General features: G+C 42.8%; 1 protein-coding gene across 1 annotated transcript in view; it reads left to right on the forward strand.

Moving 5' to 3' along the window:
* NEURL1B (neuralized E3 ubiquitin protein ligase 1B) overlaps nucleotides 1–21,364 on the forward strand; it is an 80,881-nt gene that overhangs the window by 42,532 nt on the left and 16,985 nt on the right. The window contains exons 2-3 of the mRNA XM_043986277.1: nucleotides 1,014–1,574; nucleotides 14,913–15,620. Of these exons, the coding sequence (XP_043842212.1) occupies nucleotides 1,014–1,574; nucleotides 14,913–15,620 (1,269 nt within the window). The remainder of the gene's footprint in view (nucleotides 1–1,013; nucleotides 1,575–14,912; nucleotides 15,621–21,364) is intronic.

Raw genomic sequence — 21,364 nt, forward strand, 5'->3', positions numbered from 1 at the left:
TTCTCCTTCTCCTTCTTCTTCCTTCTTCTTCTTCTTCTCCTTCTTCTTCTCCTTCTTCTTCTCCTTCTTCCCCTTCTTCTTCTTCTTCTTCTTCTTCTTCTTCTTCTTCTTCTCCTCCTTCTCCTTCTTCTTCTCCTTCTTCTCCTCCTCCTCCTCCTCCTCCTCCTCCTCCTCCTCCTCCTTCTTCTTCTTCTTCTTCTTCTTCTGAGGGTTGTGACTTGCCCAGAGTCACACAGCTAGTAAGTGTCCACAACACCTTCTGCACAAGGTGTTTAGTATTAGGAAGGTGTTTAGTAAACCTTCAAGTACTATATAAATGAGTTGTTTACTCTCAGTATAATATCATAATTTCCTTTCTCTTATCAATAGCATCATCATTATTGTACTAAGTAGGAGATGCCCAGGAGTAGAGGAGCGTAACTCGTAGATAAGAGGGAGAGGATACAGCCTCAAAGGAGTGATAACCCACAGATAAGTCTAGGTCACATTATGCACCAGAGTCCCTTTCTAGCCCAGGATAATCTTGGAAGTTCAGGCCTTCCAGGCATTTGGTACACCTCCCCTTCCCTCTGTACCCTGCCCTCATTCTATCCACTATAACATCCCTCCTCTCTGGATTGTTATATTATTAATGAGTTTTACAAGTGTATTAACTTGTAGCAACTCTGTGAAGGGGGTAATGAAACTATTATTATCCCAATTTTTTGGATAAGGAATCTGAGGCTCTGAGAAACTGAGTGACTTGTTGAGGACCACATAGCTACTAAATGTCAGAGCTGGGATTGGAACCCAAGATGCTGTGGCCCGTGTCCTTTCCAGTCCACCTTGATATAGTAAGATTCGGAAGCCTCCCATTGTATCCCTGAAGCACATTTTAGAGCCGACAGTGTTCAAATAATGCTTCTAGTAGAACACCTCCCACTGAGTTCTGGGTGCTCATCTATAATGGTCCGGTTTTATTTATTTATTTATTTATTTTTAAGTTAATATGATTTTCTATGCGTGTTTTGCAGACACAAGTCACCAGGCTCGCTTGTTATCCAATCGGCCTTGCTACACACTGCCCACCAGTAGCCATGATCGACGCTCTGTCCTGGCGATTACTGACCCCCCGCGTTTCCACCCCCAGGCCAAAGGCAAGAATGTACGCCTGGATTCCCACTCCCGCAAGGCCACTCGAAGGAACAGTTTCTGCAATGGGGTCACATTCACCAACCGACCCATCCACCTTTATGAGAAAGTCCGACTTAAGCTGGTGGCAGTACACCACGGATGGAGTGGGGCGCTGCGTTTTGGCTTCACCATCCATGACCCATCCCAGATGAATTCTGATGACATACCAAAGTATGCCTGCCCAGACCTGGTGACCAGGCCAGGCTACTGGGCCAAGGCTTTGCCGGAGAGATTTGCACTGAGGGACAATGTTCTCGCCTACTGGGTCGACCGTCACGGGAGAGTATTTTATAGCATCAATGATGAGGACCCAATACTGTTTCACTGTGGCATTAAAGTCTCTGGACCCCTTTGGGCCCTCATAGATGTTTATGGAATTACCCATGAAGTACAGATTCTAGGTAGGTAACATTTATGTTCATGACCACCTGTATCTTTAAGTAACATCATTTATATTTTTTATCTTGTTTTTGATCTGGACCAATTACTATTTCATTGGTAGAGGGAACTCTTGTTGTAAAAACTCCTACTGATTGACATTCTCAACTCATCTGCATTGGAACAGACTGAGGGAATTGCCTGGTGTACTAAGAGCTTGTACAATTTGCCAAAGGTTACACAGCTACTTATATATCCCTGGCAGAGCTGAATTCAAGTCTTCCTGACTCTGAAACTAGCCTTTTGTCTACTCGATCATGCTGCTTCGCATCATTAATATAGTCTATACAGGAATGCATGCTCTTTGACTTCCAATCATTTTTTAAATTCACACTTCTTGCTCACTCTCTCCATTCTCTGAGCCATAGGTGGGACTGTGGGCTTCTATAAGTGACCATAACACAATTCACCACAGTGAGAAGGGAGGAGGAAGAGTTCCAAGGACAGAATAGAGCAGTTAAATGCAATATTTCCCCCCTTTTTTGCACCTCTTTCAGAAAAAGCTATTGAACCTTTCACCTGTGAGTTTCCACCTCTGCACTTTGTATGTAGAAAGCAATTCTCTTTTCAAAGAGAATGTCAGAGTGGACTCTTCTCCCTTCCATGTCCCCCTATGGAGCCGAGGTATAGGTAGAATGGCTTCATGACAGGCTGAATACAAATCTTTGGCCAGATCCTATCTGGCAATTTGCAAAGGGGCCAAGGTTGTTAGCTATGATGTAGGGGGAAAATCCCCAAATCTGGCTTAGGCCAGCCAAACTGTGAACGGCTAAGACCTACAATCCAAATCGCAAGTAAATGCTGGGCTCTGTGGGTCTAAAATTTGGAGAAACTTCTTTGGTTTTACTCTTCAAACAAAAACTCAATTTCTCATTGAAATGATTCAGTAAAATGCCTCAGAGGAATAAGACCAGTCTTTGTTTGACTTAAGTATATATTCATTATAAGTGGCCTGTTATTTCTCACTTGTGGTTTTCTATTATATAATGATAAGGGGCCGCTACATGGTGCAGTGGATAGAGCACCAGATCTAGAGTCAGGAAGACCTAAATTTAGATCTGGTCTGGGACACTTACTAGCTGTGTGATCCTAAACAAGTCATTTAACCTCCATTTCTCTGATTCCTCATCAGCAAAATGGGGTTAATAATAGCACATAACCTCCCAAGGTTGTTGTAAGGATCAAATGAGAGTATACACACACACACACACACACACACACACACACACACACACACACACACACACATACATACATAATGCTTTGTAAACTTTAAAGTGCTTTCTATAAATTCTAGTTATTATTATACTATTTTTTTTTTTTAGTGAGGCAACTGGGGTTAAGTGACTTGCCCAGGGTCACACAGCTAGTAAGTGTTAAGTGTCTGAGGCTGGATTTGAACTCAGGTACTCCTGACTCCAGGGCCGGTGCTCTATCCACTGCGCCACCTAGCTGCCGCTATTATACTATTTTTAATGGTTCACAAAGCACTTTATACATATTTTACCTGAGGCTCAGAAAATCTTTGGAGGAAAGCAATGCAAGTGGTTATTATCCTCATTTTACCAGTGAGGAAACTGAGACTCAAAGATGAAGTAACCTTTGTACACGGTCCTCAGGTAGGAAGTGCTGGTTCTGGGTTGGAACACATGACTGACTGCAAATCAAACTGTCCTTCTACCACACCCTCCACAGCTATCTTCCTAGAAAATCATTTTCTGTTGCCACAAAATGGTTTTAACCTGTCTAGGAAGGTCTTAGAGCACCTTAAGGTCTTATGGTAGTACTTGGAGTTACAGGGAGAATGCTGTTGAATTGTACTAATGTCTGTGTTTTCCTGGCTCTCTTGGGAAGTGGGGCCTCAGGAAAGTGAAAGGTTTAAAGCTCTTTCTCCTCTTTTGCCTGACTTCTTGTTTGGAGGCCACAGTGTTATCTCCTATCTTCTCTCGGGACCATTTTGGAGTCTTTCACATCACATTCCAGCATTATCAAAGATGCGGCATCAGTGGGGACTGTCCTTCTTATCAGTGACCCTAGAAGCCAACAGGGCCAAAATCACTTTCTTGAGATCAGTTCATTTTTTTCGATCCTTTATTTTTCCCTCTTGGAAGAAAATTCTAGTTAGGCAAAAAGAACTGAAATCTTTCAGCTTTGGTCTTTTGTTTGGCATCACAGATGTCTAGGGAGTAACCACTCCCATTGTTGCCCAGCCTAGATTGCCATGAGACAGCCTGTCAGTATGTGCTTGGTTATATAATAGTTGCTTTTAAAAGACTTATTGGTCAAACAGCTGATTAGTGTCCCTGTGTCCCAGGAAAGGAGGAAAGGCTATTGGCTTCCTTCAACTACCAGAGAGAGACCTCAAATGAGAAAAAATATGGGTTTTTAAAAATAAAAATATAGTATTTGCTATTAGATTTTATACTTACAAGCTGTGTCTGTTTTATCGAGACATTTGGGTATTCCTCTTGTACTGTAACCTGAAGTTTTATTTCTTTTCCAAAGTGAGGGACAGAGTACCAATAGTTTTAGAATGAATAAGAGAGATAGTTAACTATCAGTAGAAGGCAATCTGGATCCAAAATAATTTCAACAGGTTAGAAGGATGGGCCAAATCTAATACAATGACACTGAATAGAAATACCTATAAAGTTGTGTATAAATGTCAGGCTGTCCAATAGAAAAGTACAGGATAAGAATGACATGTATAACTACTGAAGGACTCATGAAAAAAAGACGCGGGGGCCTTAACGAAGCTGGAAATGTCTACCAAGGCAACAGTATAACACAGCAGCCAAAATGACCAGTGTGATTTCAGGGAGTATTATAGAAGGATGATGTCCCAAGTAAAGTGGGTAATGGCTCCATTGTCCTCAGCCCCGGTCAGGCCATATTTGAAACACTGGGGTCAGTTCAGGGGACAGTGTCTTCAGTTGGACATTAACAAGTTAGAATACGGGGCAGCTAGATGGCGCAGTGGTTAAAGCACCGGCCCTGGACTCAGGAGTACCTGAGTTCAAATCCGGCCTCAGACACTTGACATTTACTAGCTGTGTGACCGTGGGCAAGTCACTTAACCCCCGTTGCCTAAAAAAAAAAACAAAAAACAAAAAACAAAACAAAAAAAAGTTAGAATACATTTGAAAGACAGTGGCCAGAAAGGTGAAGAGACTGGTAACTTCTCTACCAGGCTCCACAGGTGATATTTAAGGTACACAAGGAGACCTATGGGGAGGTAGATAGTCCATGATCACTGCCATTGGGTATCTGAGGAGCTAGCATGTGGAAATGTTTTTGTCTGAGGATAATACTAGAAATAAGGCCTGTGAATTATAGAAAGGCAGATTTGACTTTATAAAAGGAAAAATTTCCTAGTGGCAAGAGCAGTCCAAAAATGGAATGTACTGCCGTGGGAAATAATGGGTTCTCCATCACTGGAAATCCTCAAACAGAGCCTGCACAATGTCTTGTCAAGGATGCTGCTAGGAGGAGAGGTAGGCTCCTGTCCAGGTATGGGATTTGGAACTCTGAAGTTCTGAGATTTCTGCTTAGGGGGCAGCTAGGTGGCACAGTGAATAGAGCACTGGCCCTGGACTCAGGAGGACCTGAGTTCAAATCCAACCTCAGATACTTAACACTTGCTAGTTGTGTGACCCTGGGCAAGTCACACAACCCCAATTACCTCATAAAAAGAAGAAAAGAAAAAAAAAAGACTTTTGCTTAGGAGATTGACTTCCCAGAAATGTACGTTGACATGGTTTACAGAGGTCTTAAAAAGGGGCAGCCTTAGACAAACTTAACTTCTATGGCAGTGGTCTCCCATATTTTTGATTATACCCCTTTATCAATAAAACATTTTGGGGTATGCACAGCTAATACCTCTGTAATTACTTTGGGGGGGGGGCTAGGCAATGAGGGTTAAGTGACTTGCCCTGGGTAACACAGCTAAGTAAGTGTCTGAGGCTGGATTTGAACTCAGGTCTTCCTGAATCCAGGGCTGGTGCTTTATCCACTGCACCACCTAGCTGCCCCTGTAATTACTTTTTACACCTACATATAGATTTGCTTCCAAATTATATACACATGCTACTTTATTACTAATTATGTACATTACATAATTTGTATTAAAAGTAGACTTTTAAAAGGATGAGATAAAGATGAAATAATGTTTGATACTAGAGGTAATAAGTACTACTATTTATTGAATGGGGAGGGTATGGTATGACTTGTGCTTTGGGCATCTGAGCAGAGGATGGATGAGAGAGGGAAGAGATGAAGAGGCCATTGCAATATTCCAAGTGAGGTGATGATGGTCTGAACTACGGTGCTGGCTCTTTGAGCACAGAGAACAAGAGATAGTGGAGCTGTGAAGGCAGAAATTTGGCTATTGATTATAAATACCTAGATATAGGTTTAGAGAAAGTGAGGAGTGGAAGATGACACCAACCTGGGTAACTGGAAGGATGGTGGTACCCTCAACTCTAAGGGGAAAGGTGGGTATGTTGAGGAAGAAAAATAATGTAATGAGATCTTCCTTCCAGATGACAAGACATCCATGACTGCTCATCCTTGGTATCTTGCTGTCTCCTATCTGAAATGAAAAATGGAGAGGTTTGGGCCTTTTCAGTCATATCCCAGGAAGCAAAGCTTACTTTCCCAGTGTTACCTACTGTGACCACAAGGTCATCTGGGGAGCAAGGATATGGGCATGCTGGGGGAGAGGAATTTTCCCAGTGGTACCTGTGCAGGAGGCCCAGATAGGGATTAGGTTCCAACTGCTCTGAGGGGCTGACCCCCAACATAGAAAAGGGTGAGGTTGGGGCAGCTAGGTGGTGCAGTGGATAAAGCACTGGCCTTGGATTCAGGAGGACCTGAGTTCAAATCCAGCCTCAGACACTTGACACTTGACTAGCTGTGTGACCCTGGGCAAGTCACTTAACCCTCATTACCCTGCAAAACAAACAAAAAAAAAAGAAAAGAAAAGGGTGAGGTTGTATGGTAGAGGGAATTTGCAAAGTAAAAGAGTCTTAGTGGATAATGCTAGGTGTTGTATTGGAGACAGCCCTAGGATCAATGGGCTATCATAGTGCAGGTGGGATATGACCTATCTCCCCACCCTCCAAACAATAGAGCGTACCCTCCTTGGTATAATGAAACAGAATTGGGTCCCCATCGATGAGTGCCTTGAACCCCACTTTGGAGACCAAGCTTCCAGTAGCTTTTCCCATCATATACACTCACTGGTATGTATATGTTTTTATATTATATTCCCATCATATATAAACTCTTTGGTACTCAGTGTCTGTATGGTGATCTCTAACTTGAGGATTCTCACTCTTGGCCCTAGGTTTCTCCCTCCACACCCTTTCTGCCCCTAAAGAGTACAACTGCCCAGACCAACTATCTGTCATTTGGAAAGGTTCAAAAGAGTCACCACTCTTCTGGTGATAATATGGTACCTTCCCCAGAGATTTTTACATATTCACCTTAACCCAGAGGGACAAAAAAAATATATAATCAATATAACTTGATATAGTTTGGGAGGGATGATATTAGCAGTTGGGGTCATTAGGAAAAGTCTCACTCAGAAGATGGGGCTTGAACTGCACTTAAGAATGAGAAAGTTAGGGGCAGCTAGGTGGCGCATTGGATAGAGCACCGGCCCTGGAGTCAGGAGTACCTGAGTTCAAATCCAGCCTCAGACACTTGACACTTACTAGCTGTGTGACCCTGGGCAAGTCACTTAACCCCAATTGCCTCACTTAAAAAAAAAAAAAAAAGAATGAGAAAGTTTCTATGAGGTGGAGGTAGAGAAGAAGTCAGTTCCAGGCATGTGTGACAGCCACAGTAAAGTCGTGGAAACAGGAGATGGAGTGGCCAGTGTGAGAAATAGAAAGGGGCCAATTTATCTGGATCATAGAATGTAGGAGTGAGGTTGGAAAGGGTCAGGATCCTGTGGAGCTTTAAGAGCTAAATAGAGGTGTTGATATTTTGTCCTAGGGGCACCATGACTAGTACTTCCCATTTTACAGATGAAGAAATTGGGGTTCACAAAGGGGAAAGGACTAATGCAGTAGTTACTGTTGTTGTTCTATACCTCTCCTCCTTTTCATATCTAAACTCCTGGAGTAACCCGTCAGTACATACTCCTTCCACTTCTGTTCCTCTCACTCCCTTCTAAGCCCCTCTGCAATCTGGCTTCCATCCCCATCATTCAAATAAAACTACCCTCTCCAAAGTTACCAATGATGTCTTCATTGCCAAACCTAATGACTTGTTCTTAGCCCTCATCCTTCTTGGCCCCTTTATAGCATTTGACACCACTGATCATCTTCTCCTTCTGAATACTCTTCCCTCCCTAGGTTTCTGTGGCACTGTTACATTCTGATTCTCCTCCTCCTCTGTTTGATCTGTACTTCCCAGTATCCTTTGCCATTTCTTCGTTCATGTCATGCCCACTAACTGTAATTGTCCCACAAGCCTATATCCTGGGCCCTCTTCTCTATAATATCTCACTTGTTGATCTCACCAGCTCTCATGGATTCAATTATCAACTCTATGCAGATGATATTTTATATCTTATATATCCACCCCTGTGTGAAACTGTCTCTCCTAAGTTTCAGCCCCATATCACCAACTGCCTTTGGCTATCTCAACTGGTTATCCCATAAGCATCTCACATGTCCAAAACAAAACTCATATCCCCCCCCCTCAAAAGTTTTCCCCCATTGCTAATTTTCCTCTTACTATCAAGGACACCAGTCCTTGGGCATCAGACAAAGCTAACAATCTCACTATCATCCTTGATTCCTTAGTCTCATACACTATACTTATCCCATCTGTTGCCAAATCTTGTCACTTCTGCCATCTTGCTGTCTATTCTATACATCCCTTTCTCTCCACTCACAGGACCCTCATTACTTCTCTCCTATACTAGTTCTTTTTTTTGCAGGGCAATGGGGGTTAAGTTACTTGGCCAGGGTCACACAGCTAGTATGTGTCAAGTGTCTGAGGCCGGATTTGAACTCAGGTACTCCTAAATCCAGGGATAAACTGAGCCACCTAGCTGCCCCACTCCTATACTATTTCAATAGCCCAGCAACTAGTCTCTCTGACTTGAGTCTTTCTCCTTTCCACCCTCTCCTCCACTCATCTGCCAAGGTGCTTTTTCTAAGGCATGGGTCATCCCCTTATATCATACCCCATTCAGTGAGTTCTAATGGCTCCCTTTTAACATCAGGATTAGATATAAGCTCCTTTGTTTGGCATTTAAAACTCTTCAGGGGGACAGTTGGGTGGCACAGTGGATAAAGCACCAACCCTGGGTTCAGGAGGACCTGAGTTCAAATCTGGCCTCAGATACTTGACACTTACTAGCTGTGTGACCCTGGGCAAGTCACTTAACCCTCATTGCCCCACCAAAAAGGAAAAAAAAAAAACCTCTTCATAACCTGTCTGCCTTTCCAGCATCTTATACCATACATCCATGCACTCAACAATCCATCTACACATCCCTACTTGGTAGTTCCTTAAATATGATACTCTTTCTGTTTCCACACCTTGACACTAGCTGTCTCATATGCCTGGAATGTTCTTCCTTTACTTCCAACTCTTATCTTCCCTAATTCCCTTCCTTACTCAAAGACTCAGCTCAAATACCATCTCCTCCAAGAGGTCTTCTCCAGTGGCCCAGGCTGCTAATATCTCTCCTCCTCCTCCTCCTCCTCCTTCTCCTTCCAGGACAATGAGGGTTAAGTGACTTCTCCAGGGTCACGCAACTATTAAGTGTCAAGTGTCTCAGGCCGGATTTGAACTCAGGTCCTCCTGAATCCAGGGCCAGTGCTTTATCCACTGTGCCACCTAGCTTCCCCCAGGCTACTAATATTTCACCAAGAATATTTTCTATCCACTGTCTTTCTCCTGTCTACCTAGTTGTATACATGTCATTTCACCCATTAGAACGCAGACTCCTTTAAGGCAGGCACTGTGGGTTTGCCTGGTTTTTGTATTCCCATTGTTTAGCACAGTGTCTGGCATTTAGGAAGAGCTTCTATAGTTGGACTAGATGCCTTCTCAGAGTCCCTAAGAAGTATACTGGACCAAGGGAGCAAGGATCAGAGGAGTGTTGGAAGAATGCCACCCCAACAGAGGCAGTAGTGTATAGCTGAAGCAGCATTGGCATGTGAGTTGGGCACTACAATCTGGGTGACCATTGTGACAATGAGGGAGTCACTTAACTGGAATTTCTTCATCTGTTAAATAAGGATGATCATACTTGTACTACTGACCCCCTAGGGCTATTAGGAGGCATTCACTAAACCATAAAGTGCTATGTAAATATGAATTACTCTGTTTGTTTAAGCATTTTATGGTTTGGTGGAAAGGATGAAGGTATCTTAAATGGGGTAAAGGGAATGTGCAGTCACAAAGGTGGGAACAGACAAGCTACCAGATTGTCCACAAAGCTTGCCTGGCCCTCCAAGGGAGAATGATCTCTCCCCCTCAACAGGGGTGGCCAGGCCCAGTTTGTGAAGTGGTGCATCTTCTCACACCCCCACTGCACCCTCACTAAATGACAAAGCCCCTGAAAAGAAACAGGTTGTGCATCACCTCTTTCCCTGCGTCCACCACCCCTCCCCAGCTCACAGTAGGCAGATAATATTGGAGTTGAATTCAAATAACAAGAATGAGGTTTGGACATTTGAAATGGCCTGATGTTCTACCATTGGCATTATTCTATCTACGAAGTAGACCAAGGGGAGAACTTCATATATCTCCTTATGAAATGCTTTTTGGTCACCCTCCTATCCAAGCTAAAACTTTTTCCCCAGTTTATACATCACTGGTGGGAGGTGATACTTCTGTTGCCTCCTATATACAGGAATTACAGACCAGGCTACGTGAACTCCATGAGGCAGGAGCTGTGGTCCAGGCAGGCCCGTTAGACTTTTCATTGCATAACTTCAACCCAGGAGATAAAATATATGTAAAGAAAAAGATTGAGAACAGAATTCTAACAGCCTGGCATTCCTATCTTTCCTCAAATTTCCTGTGAAGTCCTCTGCCGCCACCACCATCAAGTCCGGAAGCGAAAAAAGGCCAGCGCTCTCTGTGCAGGCTCCCTTTCCTCCTTCCTGTCTCCTCCCAGACCATAGGAGGCTCCTCCAGTTGATTGGCTGGTAGACTTGATAGACAGCACCCATGAGCAAACGTCATTTCCTGACGCCAAGGAAAAGCCACAATGCCTCTGAGGCATTTTCCTCATGGTGGAGCTCTCCACAGCAAGTCTCCAGTAGGTGGCGTCATTCCAATCATTCCAGTCAGAAGTGGGATTTGAGCCCATCTAGCATCACATATTAATGCAGAGGAAAGAACATTGACTTTAGAGTCAGAGAAATTTTGTTGCCATCCCAGCTCATTACATACTACCTAGATGACCTTGGGCAAGTCACTTAATCTGCGGGTGTAAATATTAAGTCACAACCTACTTTCCCCATCCATAAAACAGGGGAGTTGTACTAGATGACTTTCTGAGGTCCTTTCCAGAACTAGATGTATGAATCTAGACCTGGAAGAAGATGTAAGGGTCATCTTTTCCTACCTCTTCATTTTATGTACTAGGAATTTGAGGCCTAGAGAGATGAAGTCATTTACAGGAGTTTATACAGGAAGGAGGTAGCAGTCAGGATTGGAACCCAGGCCTCTGACTTCAAATATCCAGTGCTCTTCCCTCTCTAGCCTGCCGTTCTCCTCTGAACTCATAGTATTAACTAGGACCCTTACTAGCAATTAATCATGTAACTTTTATTCTATCTACCTACTTTGTAAGTGCTAGCGAATTATAGGGGAAAGTAGTTATAGGGAAAGTGATTTGTACACCTCAAAGTGTTGTGTAAGCTGGGTATTGGTGATAGCATCACACTGTGTTATTCAACTTTTTGTTAGACTGATGCCTTGTCTCCCCATGTAGACTGTAAGTTCCCTGAGGGTAGGAATTATGTCTTTATACAACTTTATTCCCCCTATAATTCTCAGCACAGCCGGTCTTGCATGTATTAGGCACCCGACAGACACTTGTTGATTCCTTTTTGGCACAGTCCCTAGCTTAGGAGTAGATGATAACAGGGCATTAGAGTCAGAAGAATTTTAGAAATCATCTAATCCAAGCCTCTCATTTGACATATGAGGAAATAGAGACAACATGACTTGTCCTAAGGCATAAGGAATTGGTGGAGGCTAGTATTCCAATCCAGCTTCTCTGACTCCAAATTCAGTGCTCTTTCCACTGCTCTGCACTGTCTCTGCTGTGCCTTGTCTCTGTTCTCAGATATAACAAAAAACCCCAAGGAAGACTCAGCAGGCCCAGAGGGATCGTGCCCCCACTCCCTCGTTGTTGTACTTGTTGTTGTTCAGTCATTTCAGTCAAATCCAACTTTTCATAACCCCATTTGGCATTTTTTTTTCTGGTATGATTTAGTACAGTATTTTTCCCCCCAAATACATGTAAAAACAATTTTAACATTCTTTTTTCAAATTTTGAGTCATTGGAGTTTTCTTGGCAAAGATGCTTTGTTTGCCATTTCCTTCTCCAGCTCATTTTTATGGATGAGGAAACTGAGGCAAACAGGGTTAAATGAGGGGAAAGCTGGGTGGCACAGTGGATAAAGCACCCACCCTGGATTCAGGAGGACTTAAGTTCAAATCTGGCCTCAGACACTTGACACTTACTAGCAATGTGACCCTGGGCAAGTCACTTAACCCTCATTGCCCCACAGATAGATAGATAGATAGATAGATAGATAGATAGATAGATAGATAGATAGATAGATAGATAGATAGATGAATAAATAAATAAATTAATTAATTAATAACTGAATAAATAAATAAATAACTGAATGAATGAATAAACAAACAAATAAATAAATAAAACAGGGTTAAATGACTTGCCCAGGGCACAAAGATAGTAAGTATCTGAGGCCAAATTTGAACTCAGGTCTTCCTGGCACTCTGCCCACTGCTCCACCTAGCTGCTTATTGAATGAATCCATAGACTCTTCTTAGTCTATATAGGCTGTTAAAAAAAAAAAGGTTATTACACACCTTTGAGGCACTGTAGCAGACCTGTGATCCTAGATCTTTTTTTGTTCGTGGCACATGTCTAAGGAACCATGACACCGTACAGAGAATCACAGGTCATCATAAGTCCGAATCCCGAACAAGTTGGAGAGACTTGGATGGGCGTGTGATCGCAAATGTACATTACATGTGGAGTTCAGGCCACTCAGCTCTCATGTAGGGACACGTCTGTCTGACACAGTAGGCATTTGGGAGACTGAACGATCAGCTAAAACATGATCTCTGCCCTTGTAGAACTGTGAGTCTAGCAGGAACATAGGGCCAGCAGCTATAATTCCCTGTGTTACATCAGAGAACTAGAGAGACGTCCCTCACAAAGTGCTCTGTGAAGTCTAGGGAAACTGACGGAGGCTTCCTGGGGAGGCAGCTTTGAAGTTGGACCTTAAAGGATGGGCAGGAGTCAGAACAGCAGAAGAGGGAAAGGAAAGCCATTCCAGTCATAGGAAACAGTGCAGACAAGACACAGAGCCCTGAGACCACAGGGTGTGATGAGGGCAAAGAGCTGTCTGCTTTGGCTAGGGCATAGTGTGTGTGTGTGTGTGTGTGTGTGTGTGTGTGTGTGTGTGTGTGTATGAGTGTATGTGTGTGAGTGTGTGGAGCAGATGAGATAAGTCTGGAAAAGATGATGGTAGACTTTTACTTGGTGGGTAAACAAATGGTTATCAAGGCCTGGGTTCAAATCTTGCCTCTGTGTGACCTTGGGCCAATCACTTACCCTTTCTCAGCTTCTGTTTCCTCATCTTTAAAATGGGGCTAATCCTGCTAGAACTAAATGTCCTTAAATGCAGGCTTTAGATTAGATGGTCTCAGGGATCCCTTTCAGCCCTAAACCTATGACCCTATAATCTATGACCAAATCTTTGAATAAGAAAGATGATTCTGGCCACAGTACAAAGGGTGGGACAACCAAAGGATACAGGCCAGGCAGAGCCCCACCCTGCCCAGCCACTGAACGAAAGGTTCCGGCTCCCTCCCTGGGCTCCACATTAGCCTACAGGACACCAGGCGAAAGTCTTGGCATCGGCAGACCTTGGCTCTCAGATACGCTATTCTTCTCTCAGGCTGTTATGAAGCATTCCCTTGCTCTCCAGGGCTTTTTGGACTCTGCCTGGGATGTTTGGAGTTTGATTGTGCTCAGTTAGGCTTTGCTGTTGTTGTTGTTGTTGTTGTTGTTGAGTCATTTCAATCGTGTCCAACTCTTCCTGATCCCATATGGGGTTTTCTTGGCAGAGACACTGGAGTGGTTGCTGTTTCCTTCTCCAACCCATTTTAAAGGTGAGGAAACTGAGGTTAAACAGGGTTAAATCACTTGCACAGGGTCACACAGCTAGTAAGTGACTGCAGTGAAATTTGAACTCACAAAGATGAGTCTTCCTGATTCCAAGCCCAGAACTCTATCCACTGTACCACTGAGACCTATCCCTCTCAGTTAGTCTAGGAATCTTTAATGTAGGGTTGGTACTAGGTCTTTGAGCCCATGTTTTGTTTTGCTGCTCCAGGCATTTTCCTATGGCATTATTTTGCAAGCCCATGTTTTGTTGGTGGGATAATAGACAGAGCACGGGGCTTGGAGTCAGGAAGACCCGAGTTCAGATTTAGCTTCAGACACTTATTAGCTATATGACCCTGGCAAAGCACTTAATTATTTGCCTCAGTTTCTTCATCTGTAAAATCAGCTGGAGAAGGAAATGGCAAACCACTCATCTTTGCCAAAAAAATCCCAAATGGTGTCATAGCTAGTCGGACACAGCTGAACAACAAATTTGTTGTTACTGTTTCTTTGTCTTGATAGACTTTGTTATCTCTTCCATACGATATATATATAATGTTTCTAAAAACTTAGAGAACGTAAGCTCCTCAAAGACAGGAATTGTTTTGTTTGCTCATATCTGTATCCTGAGCACTGAGAACAGTGCCTAACATATTATCAGCACTGAATAAATACATTTTCTTTCCATTCATTCAACCTGAAGGGATGAGGTTTGACCTGTTGACTAGTCCTCCTTGTCCAGATAAAAGGTAACCTGTAGAAGGGGTAGTAGAGATTAGAAAAATGGAAATGCATTTGTCCAAGAGGGTGGAGAAAAGGCAGAAATAGAGAAGGGTTAAAAACCATTTGTTGCAACTTTAAATTCACTTAGCGTCTTCTTGTAATTTGATCACAGACAGCATGTTTGCCGAGACCATGGCCTCCTCTCGTCTCAGTAATACTCGGTTCAGCACTTGCATCCCGCAAAGTAACCACGACTCAGCCAACTTCAACAACAATGAACTGGAGAACAACCAGGTAGTAGCCAAAATCAGCAACTTAAACCTGAGCCGGGTCCCAGGAGTGTCCACAGACAACCACGTTATACCCTGTTGTCCCAACAGGCGTTCTCGGGGTCATGGAGTACCAGCCTTTTTAGACACAGACCTCCACTTCCACCCCACCCGGGGGCCCGACGTCACCTTCTCTCAGGACCGGATGGCAGCCTGCACCAACTGGCAGGAGAGCAATAGGACTTTGGTGTTTTCGGACCGGCCTTTACACATCGGCGAGAGCCTCTTTGTTGAAGTTGGACACCTGGGGCTACCCTATTATGGGGCCCTCTCCTTTGGCATCACTTCCTGTGACCCAGGGACACTAAGGACCAATGAGCTCCCAGCTGATCCTGACTCACTATTAGACCGAAAGGAGTACTGGGTGGTCTACCGAGCATTCCCCATCCTCAACAGTGGCGACGTCCTCAATTTCATGGTATTGCCAAATGGGGAAGTGCACCATGGCGTGAATGGCAACAACCGAGGAATGCTGATGTGTGTGGATACCTCACAGTCTCTCTGGGTGTTTTTTACAATTCACGGAGTAATCAATCAGCTCAAGATTTTGGGTAAGTCCATTTTAAAGAAGTTGTATGGAACACTGCCGGATTTCTCACATTTCATGGGGCTATTTTTTTTTTTATTTGACTGCTGCTATATTCCAATACTTTGTCTGCCTGCTGGCCGAGGACATTCGACATGCCTAGGAGATCCAGTTCAACAAATACTTATGATGTGCCTATTGTTTGCAAAGTGTTGTGTTAGGACTAGGAGAAAAGGGCTTTTTGAATACTAGGAGAATACAAAGAAGAATAAGCAGGAAGAATAAGAGGACTCATTGGATAGAGCACTGGTCATGGAGTCAGGGAGACCCGAATTCAAATCTGGCTTCAGACACTTACTATGTGACTTTGGCCAAGTCATTTAACCTCTGTTTGCCTCAGTTTCCTCAATTGTAATATTGGGATAATAATAGCACCTACTTTCCAGGGCTGTTATGAAGATCAAATGAGATATTTGTAAAACACTTAGCACAGTGCTTGACACATAGTAGGCACCGAATAAATAAAACCAATATTTATTAATTATTAATATTTGTGATGCTATTATTATTATTATTAAAACATGGTCTCTTATGTCAAGGAGCCAACAGTCTAATAGGGAAAAGGAGACATGAGGCCTCTATGTAGATGAATATAATATAAAACACTTACTTGAATTATGCTAGAATGTGATTTACTTGTGTGACAATGTTGAACTTACACACTCACACTACATAGTAACACATATCCTCAGCTTATCTAGCACAACCCCCTCATTTTATAGTTGAGGAACCTGAAGCCCTGGAGAGATTAAGTGAAAACCTATAGAATCAAGAATAAATTCCTCTGGGGCAGCTAGGTGGTGCAGTGGATAAAAGCACCCGCCCTGGATTCAGGAGGACCTGAGTTCAAATCCGACCTCAGACACTTTACACTTACTAGCTGTGTGACCCTAGGCAAGTCACTTAACCCCAACTGCCTCACCAAAAATAAGTAAATAAATAAAGATAGAAAGCGTTTTAAAAAAAAAAGAATAAATTCCTCTGCTAGGCATTTAAAGCCCTTTACACCTCACTAGCCAAACTGGCCTTCCTGCTATTCCTCACATGTGACAACCTCCATCTCCCCTATCCACACCTTGCCCCGGCTGACCCCCATGCCTAGCATGCCCTTCCTGCTCATCCCTGCCTCTTAGAATTCCTAGCTTCCTTCAAGGCCCAGCTCACAGGCCACCTCTTCCATGAGGCCTTTCCCAGCATCCCCAGTTGCTAGTGCCTCCACCCCACGACAAATTTTCTTGCATCCATTTGTTTGGGTCTTTGTCAGTACCTGTTGTCCCGCTTTACTAGATTATAAACTTCTCAAGAATAAGTACTGTTTGACTGTTGTATCTGTACCCCCTTAGCCTTGCATCATGCCTGAAAAATAGTAGGCACTTAAATACTTGTGGATTGATTCATTGATTGCACAGGTGACCAAGTCTGTCATTTGAGCCCAATTCCTCTACAATCTAGCAATTTTTCTTTGATATTAGACTCCCCTGTCACCTACAGATTTCATTTCCTCCTCCTGTCAATTCCCAGGGGAACTTTCCATGGATTTCTGTATTGATTTATCAAAACACGTGGGGCGGCTAGGTGCCGCAGTGGATAAAGCACCGGCCCTGGATTCAGGAGTACCTGAGTTCAAATCCCGCCTCAGACGCTTGACACTTACTAGCTGTGTGACCCTGGGCAAGTCACTTAACCCCCATTGCCCTGCAAAAAAAAACAACAAAAAACAAAAAAAAACCCATGATATAGTATAAAGAACCCAAGCCTTCTGAGTCAGGAGGCCTGGATCTACCATTTACTAGTTCTGTGACTTCAGGTGAGTCACCCACCACTCTAAGCCTCAGCTTCTTTAGATATAAAATGGGGATAATCAAACCCAAATTAACTACTTAATGGGGGGGGGTGCGCGCGCACGCTTGCACGCACACACATGTGTGTATGAAAGCATTTTGTAAACCTTAAAGTGCCCTAGGAACATAACCCATTATTCTTTTTTCCCTGTAATAGTATTATGTTTTTTCAAATTACATGTAAAGATAGTTTTCAACTTTAATTTTTGTAAGAGTTTGAGTTCCAAATTTTTCTCCCTCCCTCCCATTCCTCCCCCCTCCCCAAGACAGTAACCAATCTGATATAGGTTATATATCATGTTAAACATATTTCCACATTAGTCATGTTGTGAAAGAAGAATCTGAACAAAAGGGAAAAACACAAGAAAGAAAAAACAAGATCAAATTAAGTGAAAATAGTATGCTTTGATCTGCATTCAGACTCCATAGTTCTTTTTCTGGATGTGGAGAGGATTTCCATCGCAAGTCTTTTGGAATTATATTGGATCATTGTATTGCTAAGAAGAGCTAAGTTTTTCACAGCTGATTATCACACAATGTTGCTGTTACTTTGTACAATGTTCTCCTGGTTCTGCTCACTTCACTCAACATCAATTCATGTAAGTCTTTCTAGGTTTTTCTGAAATCCAACTGCTCATCATTTCTTATAGCACAATAGTATTCCTTCACATCCATATACCACAACTTGTTCAGTCATTTCCTCAATTGATGGGCATCCCCTCAATTTCCAATTCTTTGCCACCACAAAGAGAGCTGCTATGAATATTTTTGTGCATGTGGGTTCTTTCCCCTTTTTATGATCTCTTTGGGATACAGACCTAGTAGTGGTATTGTTAGGTCAAAGGGTATACACAGTTTTAAAGTCCTTTAGGCATATTTCCAAACTACTCTCCAGAATGGTTAGACCAGTTCTTAACTCCGCCAACAATGTATTACTGTTCCAGTTTTTCCATATCTTCTCCAACGTTTATCATTTTCCTTTTTTTTATATATTAGCCAATCTGATAGGTGTGGAGTGGTACCTTAGAGTTGCATAAGCCATTATTCTCCCTAGATTTGGTCCATCTGTCTTCATCCCGAGTATTTAGCGTAGCTTCCTTCTCACTTCAGTGCTTCCCTCTGATATCAAGGAAGGAGGCTCCCCTGACTGCAGACCTTCTCATTTCAAGGGATTTCATTGATTGCAAACTCAATGTGAATAAACAATATGATATGACAGTTGAGAAATCAAAATTGAAATGATCTTTATTTGCATTGAGGGGCAGAGTGAGGATGAGGAAGGAGATACTCTCACTGTATTCTACCCTGGTCAACCATCTTTGAGCACTGGGTTAAGTCCTGAGCACCACATTGTATGGAGGATATTGACAAGCCGGACAAAAGACTGTCAATAACCATTTTTTAAGCACCTACTATATGCCTTAAGTGTTGAGGATACAAAAAGAGGCAAAAGACAGTCCCTGTTCTCAAAGAGATCACAATCTCAGAAGACTGTGAGCAGGGTGGGAAGGGAATTGGAGACCATGTCACATGAGGATATTTTGAAGGAACTAAGCAGAGAAGCCTGGACTTTCACAGGGCAGGGATCAGGGTAACTGTCATGAGCAGGAAACGTTAGATCTGTTTACCTTGGCCCTGGAGAGAGGAGGCAGATTTAGGCTTAAGGGAAGGGAAGGCTTCTTTTCAATTATAGCTAACCACAAGCAGGATAGGGTCACCTTGGGAGGTGAAGGTCACCCTTCACTTAAAGGTCTTCAGATGAGACAGGTGGGTGACTGCTTCTCAGGAATATCGGAGAAGAGATCCTTGTTTATGAAGAATTGAAGTAGATGTCCACTGGGCTTCTTAAGACCACACTGTGATTTAAGTTCATGGCCTGGACTGCTTCATGCTCTATTAGTCTAGACCATAACTGGACTGTGTCCTAAACCACCCCATTGTGTCATTTCTCAGAGCCTGCTAAAGGCAGAGCACGTGGCAATTATGTTGCCATGGTGATGGCAAGAGCTTACTATCTCATTTATTTTTTTCTAATGTTTCATAGTAAGTTCTTAATAAATGTTTGTTAACTCATCGATGCCTATTGTCTTTATATCAGTCATTTCTGGGGACAAGACAGGAAAAAACCAAACCCAACCAACCTTCCCTGGTCTTGATTGAACCCTGCCCTGTTTAAAAGAAAAAAGAAAGAAAGAAAATTAAGCAAAAGCATCAGTTACCATGACCACATCTGACCATATAGACAACATTCTGCTTACAAAGTCCCCTCCTCTCTAGAATGGCAAACAGATCCTTATCTGTTCTCTGGATCTCATTGGTTCTTTCACTTGCTCAGAGTTCAACTGTCCTAGCAACCTTTTCATTTACATTGTTGTAAGTCAGCATGTATTTGGATTCTGTTTATTTTACTCTCAGTTCGTACTGCTTTTTTCATATTTCTCTGAATTCCTCATATTCATAATTTCTTTCTGTCCAGTAATATCCTATTCTATTCCTATAGCATGGTTCTTTCAGCCATTCCCCATTCGAATAGGTCCCCATTTTCCATAGGCAGCCAGGTGACATAGTGCCTAGAATTTTGCACGTGGAATCAGAAAGACCTGAGTTCAAATATGGCCTCAGATACTTACTAGTAATGTGACCCTAGACAAGTCACTTAACTTTTGCCTACCTCAGTTTTCTCATCTACAAAATGGGGATAGCAATAGGACCTCCCTTCCAGGATTGTTGTAAAGATCAAATGAGATAATCTTTTTAAAGTGCTTTGCATACCTTAAAGTGCTACATAAATCCCACCTGTAAGCTATTATTATTTCAATTCTTTTTTGCTAATACAAAGAGTGCTGCTCTGAATATTTTGATCTATGTTGGACCTTTATTTCTGTTTTTTTACTTCCTAGAGGTATATATCCACTTTTTTCTCTAGTTCTGGAATTCATAATCTTTTTTTTTTTTTTTTGGTATCATGGACCCCTTTGTTGATTTATTGATCAATATGCCTGGTAAAATGTCTAGTAAAGCCTTTTGGGCCCTTTATCAAAACAACATGTTTAAATGCCTAAAATAGAATACAAAGGAAGTTAATTATATTAAAATAATTATTAATTTAAAAAAAACAAGTTCATGGACCCCAGGTTAAGAACCCCTGATTTAATACCTATTCAATTTACCTTTGTGAATTGGACTCCCAAAGCAGCTAGCTCAGCAACAGCAAAAAGTCAACCAATACTTACTAATTAATTGAAGGCCCCCTCCCTCCTCATCTACCTGCTGACCTGAAAACTGAATGCTGAGACAGCAGCAGCTGCTGGGGCTTGCCGGCCTGGGCCTCCCCTACTCCAGGCAGATGGCCAGAATGAAGCTGAGTAAGGCAAGGTTCTTCATTCATCAGTTCTCTTCCTCACCACCCCCAGCACCTGAACCAGAATGGGGAAAATGGCTCAGCGGAAACAGCGGCAATTCAGGAGGAGATAGAGGAACATAGAATTTAGGGTTGGGTGGGGCCTAGCCATCATTTAGTCCAGGATTCTTTTTGGGGGGCATGGGGGGGTCATGGATGGATTTCAGTTAACTTAGATGGGGAAAAATATATCTTTATTTTCACTAATCTTTGGTTTCCTGTGTAATCCTATGCATTTTATTTATGCATTTAAAAACATTGTTCTGAGAAAGGGTCCATAGGCTTCACCAGACTCCCCAAGGAGTCCAGGGCAGGAAAAAGTATGAGAACTACTGTTTTGGCCTGACCCCCTCCTTTACAGATAAGGAAACTGAGACCAGATGAGGAAAACGGTGCCATTGTCACCCAAATAGTAAGTAGCAGAGCCAAAGTTTAAACCCAGGTGTTCTGACTCTGGATAATAATAAC

This window comes from Dromiciops gliroides, chromosome 2, assembly GCF_019393635.1.
Source record: "Dromiciops gliroides isolate mDroGli1 chromosome 2, mDroGli1.pri, whole genome shotgun sequence".
NCBI lineage: Eukaryota > Metazoa > Chordata > Mammalia > Microbiotheria > Microbiotheriidae > Dromiciops > Dromiciops gliroides.